The sequence below is a fragment of the Aplidium turbinatum genome, chromosome 6 (genome assembly GCF_918807975.1).
Source record: "Aplidium turbinatum chromosome 6, kaAplTurb1.1, whole genome shotgun sequence".
In the NCBI taxonomy this organism is placed as follows: Eukaryota; Metazoa; Chordata; class Ascidiacea; order Aplousobranchia; family Polyclinidae; genus Aplidium; species Aplidium turbinatum.
In genome coordinates, this window is record NC_137477.1 from 16,409,582 (window position 1) to 16,420,480 (window position 10,899).

A 10,899-nucleotide genomic window follows, 5' to 3' on the forward strand; every position below is an offset into this window, starting at 1 on the left:
ATGTTGAGGTTGTTCAAGTGTTGCGTCATCATGAAATTGTTTGCACAGCGGCCATGCATCTACTTGTTACATGACAAGCACTCTTGTAACATCGTAGATCCGCTACAGCATGTGGCCGCGGAGGATTGGCTTGTGCTATGTGACAATGCTATTCATAAACGTCTAGTTGTTGATCACAATATCATTTGCGAGTCGACAAAGATGCAGACTGTACTCAAGTTGTCAATATGGGTAGCGGTGGTCGTACTGGCAGGGGGACACATAGGGGAACTCCTTCAGTCTTCCTTGCTGAACGCCGGAGTTATCAGCAAACCAATTGAAATAAAAGACGCGTGGTGAGTTTACAGACGAGAGATTTTCGTTACAATTTGTGTTCAGATTTTTACCAACAAGCGGCAGAGTTTGTATTTATCGACGCAAGATCGAAATGTTTTCTCTTCAATCCGTGCCAAGTTGAAAATATCTGTTGCTTGAACTGACCTCGGAACTGCTGAGAAATTCTCTCGGTGGATGCTTTGCAGGGTTTCATAACTGTTGTGGTAAATACTTACTGATGTTTGATTGATTTGATCCTCGGACTGGGAAAGCTTAATCCTGGCAGTTTCGCATACTCCTAGCCAGGGGTTTTGACGCAGTCCGGTCACCGAGATTGACAGAGTGAGGTTTCCGCTTGTTGTGGAGGAATTACTCCATCCACTAGGTGCCGCTGAATGAAAAGCAGTTTTAAAAATGCGTTGCTCCAGCGCAGCTTGAGTCGGGGGCGTAACCACTGAGCTTGGGGGGCCGTTAGGTCGGGTGAAAAATATCGACTCCGGCTATAGTGTTGCCAGATTTTTTAAAATTTTTGTCCGTTTTTATTTTTTTTAAAGTTAATTTTACTTTAACGGACAGCAGCCTCAAACAAAAGAACTGTATAAAACAACAACTCACTGACTCACACTATTCGTAATAGCAAATCCACTATTCGTAATAGCACATTAGGGAACTGTGTTCTGAAAGCTAGTGCAATTGGCTAACTTGCAGCGTCAGGCTAAAACAGGTCGTTCAACTCACACTATTCGTAATAGCACATTAGGGAACTGTGTTCTGAAAGCTAGTGCAATTGGCTAACTTGCAGCGTCAGGCTAAAACAGGTCGTTACATAATTATCTAGATTGTTAAGTAATCAACGATCATACAGGTAAAAGCGAAACTGAATCTATTGCATAATTTTACTTAAGTTGTGATCGAAATTGAAACGGCAAATTTCACAAAATCTAACAAGAACAAACACTTCTACTTCCGGGTGACGTTTTAGAGCGCAATAAACACAGAATTTAAAAAAAAATTGAGATTGTAAACAAAACTTTTATTTTTTATCAAGGTGGAGATTTATCAAATCCTTCCGACTGCACAGCCCTGTTTTTATGTCTTAACACGATAGCTCTTGAAGTACAGTAGTTCTGTAGTAAGTTGCTTGCGTGGTTCTTACTCTTTCTAACCACGTGCTATCAGTAGCAACCAGATTTCGAAAATAATATACAGTTTTAACTGATCGCCGTGGCCGAGTGGTTAGCGCGTTGGGCTCGCAGTCGAGAGCCTGCATGTTCGACTCCAGCCACCCGCACTTGCTGTTGTTTCTCTGGGCAAGAAACTTTACGATAATTGCCTCTACCTAGTGATCGATTTCGAGTAATGGGTAGTACCAAATTTAAGTCATAAGTAGAGTAGACAACCGGAAACAGACATTGCCGTCGGCTGCAGCGTGGGTCAGGTGTACGTCGGAAGGCGTACACCGATGCATAGCGCTCAAGTCCGCTTTCCCGCAATGCAGGATAAAGATAAACAAACAAACAAACGTTTGGTTAATAATGTTATGGCTTTATGTATTGTCGCTCTTCGACAGCTAAGGTTTTTTAGGATGGGGCTCATTTTTAATTTTTTATCAGGTTTCACGGTGCGAATACATTGTTAACCGACTTATTTTCACTGCGAGATGCAAGAAAGAACACAATCGGTGCCATTCTTTAAGTCTTGTGTTTGACTTGACCTGGAATCGATCTTAGATCTACCAGCACCAGAGAAGAAGGCGCAATCACTCGGCGATTTAGCTGGCAGAACGTTTGGTTACATGTTTAAACCCCATAAGGCAAAAATGTCTTTTATATCGTTTAAACATCTAGCTACCCGGAAACTGTGGAAATATATCAATTTTTGTTTAGCGGAAAATTAACTTTATGTTGCCCATGGCCATGTGTTGCCCAAGGTGATTGTGTATTAAACTTCTCACTTTTTCATGCAGCAAATTGAAGATTCTTCCAAGCTGCTTTGAGAAAGCTCTGGGCTGCGAAGAAAAAGCGAAGAAGCCGAAGGTTCCTGGTTCAAGACCTAAGCTCAACCTCGGTGGAGATATTCTCAAGAAGTATAAGTTTGAAAATCGCGAAAAGTCGCTGTCAGAAAAGCTGACGGAAGGCATAAACACAGCTTTTGTGTTTGTGCAACGCCTGGTGCTCCCGGAAAAGTTTGTGCTCCCTTGTATCCTTGGAGATTGCGACATGGACAAGAAAATCCAAAAAGAAAAGGAACAATACACCAACCTGCTTTCGAAAACGGTTCCGGTAACTAAACCCGACTCGGTTGATGACAAAATAACGAAAAACATTCCAATGCCAGACGTGGTCGATGACAAGAAACCTACGTAATTGATTGCGTCGCTTTGTCTTTAGTCAAGAATAGCCTATGTTTATAACCTTACCCTTTTCCTATAGCAACAATTCCGAATATGAACTCTACGAAGCTTGTAATAATTTGTTTTTAAGCTCCGCTTTGCGGTTGTTTAACTCATTTGATTGCAAACAAATTCACGAGTCCTGGAATGGAACAAGCTGCTGTACGAATAGGTTGCCAAACAATTCCTGCTTAGGCTACATTATATAAATAACTTACATCTGGCAGCAGTCAAATTTCAAATAATTTGTTGCTAATAACAATATGGTTGTCCCAAGCTCTAATTTTCCGAAAACTTTTTTTCACCTAGGCTATTTGTTTTCAAGTTTGTCTATAATTTCCGTAAAACCAGTATAATTTCCGTAAGGCTAGTAGCTCATCGTCATTTTGACAGGGTGTGGAGTCGGAAAAACATTGACATGTTTAGAATCCGGAGTCGGCCAGTTATAAATTCGGAGTAGTATATCTTTAGCCCGACTCCACAGCCCTACATTTTAAGCCGTTGATTTTCGAGATATAATATTTTGAACGTTGGCTACAGTGAACAGTTGACCTTAGATCGCGTTTTTCTTGAAATCTTGGTTTTGAACATATTTCACAAGCTTATTTAGATATAGGCTTATTATATCCAAATACACTTTTAAAAAAGCAAGTTTGTCAAATATTATAGGCTACAATTGAAAATGCCTAGGCTACCTTTTGCACTTTCTGCAAATATTGTAATCAAAGGCCTGCCGAAATTTGGTTTTATACAGTCGGGAGATAGTTTTCATGTCATGCAATGCATTTCACAACTAGACTGCTGGGTTTGCAACACTTTAAAATGTAAAAGAATAGTAAGTTTGTTTGATTGAATAATAATTACTTTATTGTTTGGAAAAAACGTGAGAAATATTTAATCTGTTGATAAAAACGTGTTGACATTTCATCTTTCCTCATTTGTGGATTGCTTTTGCAACTTCTTGTTATTTGAAGTTAAATGCCTACCTACGAATTTTTGTATTTTTATTTATGTTTTTAAAATTGCCGCAGTTAAAATAAAGTTTGGAACTACGTAGATATTGAAAAAATATATTAGAAAAAAAATTATGAGTTAAAACTATAACCATAGTCCTATAAAGTGCTTTGAGAAATATGTAACTTATCTCGAATGATCTAAAGCTCAATCGGGCCAAGTTTGCATATAGGTCGTGGGCGTTAATTCATCGATAAAGTTTTCCCGACACTGAAGTTGACAGTTGATTTTCCACTTGTCTGCAAACTAGGTTAATGCATTGAACTGACCATAACAAGCCCCAGTGAAACATAGCCTACATTGATCAAGCTTTAATAAACAGTTGACACATCCATAACACAGTTCTGAAAATAAGGGTGACATAGACTGATGATAGGCCTAATACGAAACTAATTTGATAGTAACTCAAGAATTACACTAAGTTTAGCCAGCTAACACTAGCGGCTACAAGGTCTAATAATGTTATGGTTTTATTTGTTGTCTCTTTACAATAGCTAAGTTAGCGGCAGGGCTCATTTTTAATTTTATGTCAAGTTTAGGCTACAATATCATCACATTGTTACCCGACTTATTCTCACTTCCTTATGTAAGTAAGAACACAATCGGTGCCGTTTTTAAAGTCTTCGGTTTGACCTGATCTGGAATCGATCATAAATCTACCACCAACAGAGCGGAAGGCGAAATCACTCGGTCACTGAGCTGATCACCGACAAGGACCAACAAATCTATACAACAGAACGCTGGCGTTTGTAGAACTAAGAAACGAAGGCCAACAGCTGAAGACACAAACGCGGAGCACTGATTGGGCGTAAAACCTACAAGCAGCGTAATGCCCGATACCATAAATTAAATAAGCTACAAATTTATTGGAGTCCCTGTTAGAGATGTGAACAGCGATAGTTCATTTATTTGCTGGATCTTTACTTGTCCAATGTTATAAAATTATTTGTTCAGCAGGCAACAGCTATGCAAATGGAGGCAAAATGGAGGCAGTTTATAAGGGAGATCCCAGCTGATCAAACATGATCAATCTGTTGAAGAAGAAGAGAAGGTGGACACGAAGATTAGCTTCCTTGCGTTCCCGTCCACTTAATCTAAATCTTCAACCACCGGGTGTAAGCCTGGATACGACAAACAAACAAACAAGCTATGCAAACTTTACCTACTGGCATTCCAAGCTAAGAGTTGTTGTTGTAAAACCACAAAATGCAAATGGAAATGCCAAGACTAATTATTAGGCCTAATCATTTTCTGAAATTATCTCAACTGAAGCGCATTAGACTATACCGTAGGCTATAATCGGGCTTTGATTTATTTTCATGTAACTTACCAGTAGGCTATATAATATAGAAATGATAAGTAGGCTGACTTCTACCTCAGCATCTAAAAAACACGGTAGGCTACATGTTGGCCTTCATAATCCAGAAAGACTATGACCAAAGATGGGCATGATCTTGAGATTACTTTTTTGTGCGATCTTGATCTTGAAAAAATATAAAATCAAGATCAGCCCCGATAGCTCAATTGGTTATAGCGCGTGACTTCTGGAACGAAGAAGCTTCAAGATCAAGCGGCGCTAGTTTGACTTCCGGGGTGTGCGCTTGAGCAACGCATTTCAGGACTGCTCTCTATTCAGCGGCACCTAGTGGATGAAATAATTCCCCGGGAAGAAGACTTCAACAATCGGAAACTTCACTCTACCAATCACGATGACCTGGCCTACGTCAGTAATTCAAAGCCTCTACAAGTAAGTTATGCAAAACTGCCAGGATTAAGTTCTGCAAGAAGCTTTCCCAGACCGAGGATAAAGATTCAATCAACCAAGATCACTTAATTGAATTTTACTTCCAAATTTTTTTTTGTTTAAAGGCATTTTTTTAGAACTCGTATTGTGGCCCAGGGGTGTGCAACCTTTATTACAAGAGGGCCAGATATAAATATCTGGGTGAAACCGTGGGCCGCACGTTTATTTAACATATGCTTTCTAGTAGCTGCAGGCACAAAAAAGTAGTTTTTTGTTATTTATGTTATTCTTATGGCATTATTAGGGGTTTCCTTGCAGAAATAATAAGTTATGACACATAAATTTCTGAGGAAAACTGCTATTCAAATTTATTGTCACACCGACTTTGAACGAGTTCAGTGAGAAATTTGCAGCTGGCTTGTTTTCCCGACGACTATTTCCAAATTTACTATGAAAGTGCTCGCAATTCGAAGTCCATTTTCCAAGTGTTCGTATGTCAGAACCGATCAATATTGAGATTTTATGACACCCATTTTAGAAAAAAATTGTTTGCACAAATACGTTGAGCCAATAAGAGCCGTTTTTGAAGCCATGAATTTTTTCAAATATGAAAAGTCATCTTGGTTGAGATGTTTTCGGTAAAAATCGCCAAGATTCATTTCTAAATACTTTGCTTTTAAATCCGTTTTCTCTTGAAGATTAATCAGTTTGAATTGGATATCAGCTCGTGCTTTGTCACTGTCCGTGTTGAGTGGCGAAGAGAATATATCAAACAAATGTTTGTTTGTTTGTTTGTTTGTTTGTTTATCTTTATCCTGCATTGCGGGAAAGCGGACTTGAGCGCTATGCATCGGTGTACGCCTTCCGACATACACCTGACCCACGCTGCAGCCGACGGCAATGCCTGTTTTCCGGTTGTCTACTTTACTTATGACTTAAATTTGGTACTACCCATTACTCAAAATCGATCACTAGGTAGAGGCAATTATCGTTAAGTTTCTTGCCTAGAGAAACAACAGCAAGTGCGAGTGGCTGGAGTCGAACATGCAGGCTCTCGACTGCGAGCCCAACGCGCTAACCACTCGGCCACGGCTGTCCTTGAAACGAGCCAAAAATTCATACAATAATTAATTTTTCAAGTTGGTCTGCAAATTCAGTTTCTTCTCAAGATGCATTCCATAGTCTTTCAAAGCTGGAAAGTGGGAAAGATTTCCTGTCTGTATGTGGGCTTTCCAAAGTCATAATTTGTTCATAAAGCCTTTTATGTGACCATACGTTTCATTTGCATACTGAATTTTTTGCTGCAGTCTTGTATTGAGATCATTCAGGTGCGTAGTTATAGCAACCAAGAAAACTAGATCGTATATCCAATTTTTGTTTTCCATTACAGCTATTGGGTGCCCTTTAAGTTTCAAAAAATTCACGACTTCTTTCCGCGGTTCGTAAAATCGTCGCAACATGCAGCCCTTGCTTATCCAACGCACCTCGGAAAAAAGTAGATCTTTGTGTGTTGTGTTGAGATCATCCAGGAACTTTTGAAACTGACGATGGTTGAGCCCTCGTGCTCGAATGAAATTTACTGCCTTAATAACCGGGCTCAAGACCTGTTTGAACTTCAAGCATTTTGCGCACAGGTTTTGCTGGTGAATGACAGCTTACAATAAAAAAATGCTTTCTCATCATCGGTTTTTCTCTCCCTCAAGGCAGACTTCAAGAGACCCATGAATCCAATGCCAGTTCCGGACATGAATCAAGAACTATCAGCTGCGATTCCGCATAAGCTGGAAAAGTCCTGTTCGAACTTGTCAAAAGCATCCATTACTTCAGTGAAGATGTCAGCACTAGCTGTCGTGCCCTTCATTGACTGTAGTGACAGAAGCTGTTCCGTTTCGTTTAAGTCTTTGTCCACCCCTTTTACAAATATGGCCAACTGTGCTGATGGTTAACAGAAAGTGCGAAATGTACAATAATCCATTCTACAATGAATTGTTCACACCTACCAGACTAAACTAAATTATAAACACTTTTCGCGGGCCGCACACAATTCAAAATTGGCACATCTTTGCGGGCCGCACAATTTTTCTTCGCGGGCCGCATTTGGCCCGCGGGCCGCACGTTGCACACCCCTGTTGTAGCCTAAGCTACATAGTAATTAGTGGCAATTGCTAACATTAAGCCACTGTTAATATGATATGTGTTCAAAAAAGTCGATTTGAAGTTTTAATCTAATTTGGTGAGTGTTACCATTTCAAAATTTAAAAAGTTTTCTGAGTTGGTCATAAAAAATCAATCAACATCTGTAGTATTATCTCCCTGTGTGTTCATCAGTAGAACACGTGACCTACAGTTCGCGTACATATACGGCTGTCGCCATCAACAGCCATTTTAGTTACTATAGTAGGCTATCTGAGTTATTGAGTAGAGCTAAACGCTGCATGGTGTCAGAAGTGGGATTGATTGATTGTTTGAATCTTTATCCTCGGACTGGGAAAGCTTCTTGCAGAGCTTAATCCTGGCAGTTTCGCATACTTGTAGAGGCTTCGGATCACTGACGCAGGCCCGGTCACCGAGATTGACAGAGTGAAGTTTCCGATTGTTGAAGTCTTGTTGCCGGGGAACTATTCCATCCATTAGGTGCCGCTGAATGGAGAGCAGTCCTTAAAGTGCGTTGCTCAAGCGCACACCCCGAGAGTCGAACCAGCGCCGCTTGATCTTGAAGTTTCTTCGTTCCAGAAGTGACGCGCTAACCAATTGAGCTATCGGGGCGGCCACGCCTCCATTCGGAGACCGTATATACTGTACGTTGACGTATGATAATAAAAAAGATTCAACTTCCTTCACAATTCTGTTTTGTGAATTCCAAAAAATGTTTGTTTTCTTTGATCCGACTTTAGATGTTTGAAAGTTTAGAATTGCAGTGTTAAAAAAAACAAACTGAACTCATGGCCGACTTTGGTCATGTAAAGTGGTTTATTGCAGTAAATCAACCAGACTGATAACCAGTGCTGTATTTGTAAAAAAAGCACAGGGTATACTGTCAGATTTGCCAAAATGATAAATGAAACACAACTTGCAAAATATTAATCTTTATTCTATACCACAACATGAATTATTAACATCGGAATTGGATGAGAGGTACAAAATTGTTTTTTGTACCTCGGTATGGAATTAAGTTCATGGTACACCCGTGTACCATTGGTCTTCAAATGGCTAAGTAGTTAGTTAGTAGTTATCAATAATCAGTAAGGATAGCATACGCACTCTTTTTGGAAAACCAGAGGGCATAGGCTACTAATAGTTGCTCGAAAAAGCAGAGAGTAGGCTATACTGCGTATAGCCTACCGCCGTATACTCTCGAATACAGCACTGCTGATAACTGTTTAAAGTCTGAGTTGGCTGTAAACAAATATATAAAGTGTGAAAATATATGCTACCTCTTTTTTGTATAGCTTTTGAAATATTGTTTTGAAGCGGTTTGTCAGACCTCTGAACGTTTTTTATAGCAGACAACAGTATCAAGGTTGCCAGTAGATGAGTAAATGGTGCAGTAAACATTGGTACGGTAGGCCTATAATCCAGTGAAAGTTGAAAATACTTAGTAACACGAATAAAAGCTTCCCATATGAACCAGACGAAGCTTTGGTGAAGAATAATGCAGATAGAAGGTGTTCTTTTTTAAATAAAAAGCATAGCCTAAAACTAATAGCCTAGCAACTTTTGTGGCTTTTTCAGCAGTGCAATTACCCTTCGCCTTGGGTTGGGTCTGACCAGGGATACCTAAACTAGTACTCCTAGGTCTGACGTTGCAATTCTACGCAAACTAGGGGAAGGGCGGGACCTACGAGCCGATTTTTACAAAATCTCATATATTTTTTGTTTTGTGTCTAAGATTCGTCTCAAAGTTTACATATATCTTCCTACCTACAGTCTTCATACTTTCATGGATTTTAAGCATGTTCCGGTGGAAGCGGAAGTCCCTAAAGCAAAAAATGTATCGTCCTCCAAAGTGGTTCATACGACCCGCAAGTGAGGGTCCTACGACCATATGTGGAGGGTCCTCTAAGCCGCTTGAAAAAAACATGCAGTATTTTCGATTTTTCATTTATTTAACAGTTTTATGTTGTGCTGTTGTCATGCTACTACAAGAAATGTCAAATGGGAAACACTGAATTATGCGCTCATCGGAAAATCTCTCTGATTGATTTCCCTGGTCTCACAGATGATCTTACTATCAGCACAAAATAGTCCGTGCACCAAGTTTAATTCGCAATCACCAAATTGGACAAACATGACTGTACTTCATCACTACAAACTTGTTTATTCAAAATTGTACACAGAGAAGTCAACAGGTATCAATTAATTTCGTTGGATCGTGTTGTTGACCCAGAGCAAGGTGTTTGTTTGTTTGTTTGTTGTTCTTTATCCTGCATTGCGGGAAAGCGGACTTGAGCGCTATGCATCGGTGTACGCCTTCCGACATACACCTGACCCACGCTGCAGCCGACTGCAATGTCTGTTTCCGGTTGTCTACTCTATTTATGACTGAAATTTGGTACTACCCATTACTCGAAATCGATCACTGGGTAGCAGGTTTGCAGGTCGCTCCGACAGGGAGGTTCACAGGTCACGCACCACGTGACCGGTAATTTTTTTGCTCCCAGCTTAAAACCTGAACTTTTAGTCTCACTCAACATAGCTAAAAACAATACTAATTTATCGTACATTAACCACTTATCACTGAAAGCTAAGACATCACTCAAGTTAAAAAACTAGAAAACATGTTGTACGACCTCAAAAATTTACAAAATTATGTCAAAATCAGCAATGAGGTCTCCTGTCCACACATCAGCTCAAAAAATGACGTTACTTCCTAGGAAAACCTAACGAAGCGTGTCAAAGCCAACAATATCCACATTTGGCACTAAATAGTTGTATAAAAAAAATTACGGGGGGTGGTTCGCAGGTCACCCCTGTTCACAGGTCCCGCTCTTCCCCTATAGGCTACTAGGCTACAACGATTGAGAGGCCTAATAGCAACAGTCATTAACTTATTGCAGTTCTTGAGCCATCGAGTGGTTAAAAGCAACAGTTAGCAATACCAACTACTTTTAACTATGTTGCTTATACTAAATATTGGGTTTTTGCAACATCATTGATCAAAAACTTTATTCTTTCAAGTTAGAAAAAATGATCTTGAAAGTAATCTTGATCTTCAAGATCACCAAAACTGGTATGCTACGCCATTGCATTGGTAAGCTACTGTCTGGTATTAGACAGCAAAACTAGAAGACCTATATATGCTATAAGGCAAACCGGGGCGTGTGTCGTCCCAAGGGGCGTGTTGTCACAGCAATTTTTTTGTACTTGCACTGACTGCTTCGAGTCTATATTTGTAGCGCATGCTTCGTTAAGAGTCATCTTCATTTTCTTCAAT

The 10,899-nt window shown here is 39.8% G+C and overlaps 1 protein-coding gene across 1 annotated transcript; it reads left to right on the forward strand.

Annotated features, from left to right (window-relative positions):
- The first annotated feature begins 197 nt into the window (after positions 1-197).
- Positions 198-4,074, forward strand: LOC145772318 (uncharacterized). The gene is made up of 2 exons (XM_082584195.1): positions 198-335; positions 2,282-4,074. The coding sequence occupies exons 1-2, from the start codon at positions 202-204 to the stop codon at positions 2,679-2,681; spliced, it is 534 nt and encodes a 177-aa protein (XP_082440321.1). The 5' UTR covers positions 198-201; the 3' UTR covers positions 2,682-4,074.
- Positions 4,075-10,899: the final 6,825 nt, after the last annotated feature.

What these genes read in the sequence shown, in the direction of transcription:
- LOC145772318 (XM_082584195.1), top strand. Translation starts at nt 202, where the DNA reads ATGCAGACTGTACTCAAGTTGTCAATATGGGTAGCGGTGGTCGTACTG. An exon ending in ATTGAAATAAAAGACGCGTG is followed by an intron (nt 336 to 2,281) that starts GTGAGTTTACAG and finishes TTTTTCATGCAG; the next exon opens with CAAATTGAAGATTCTTCCAA.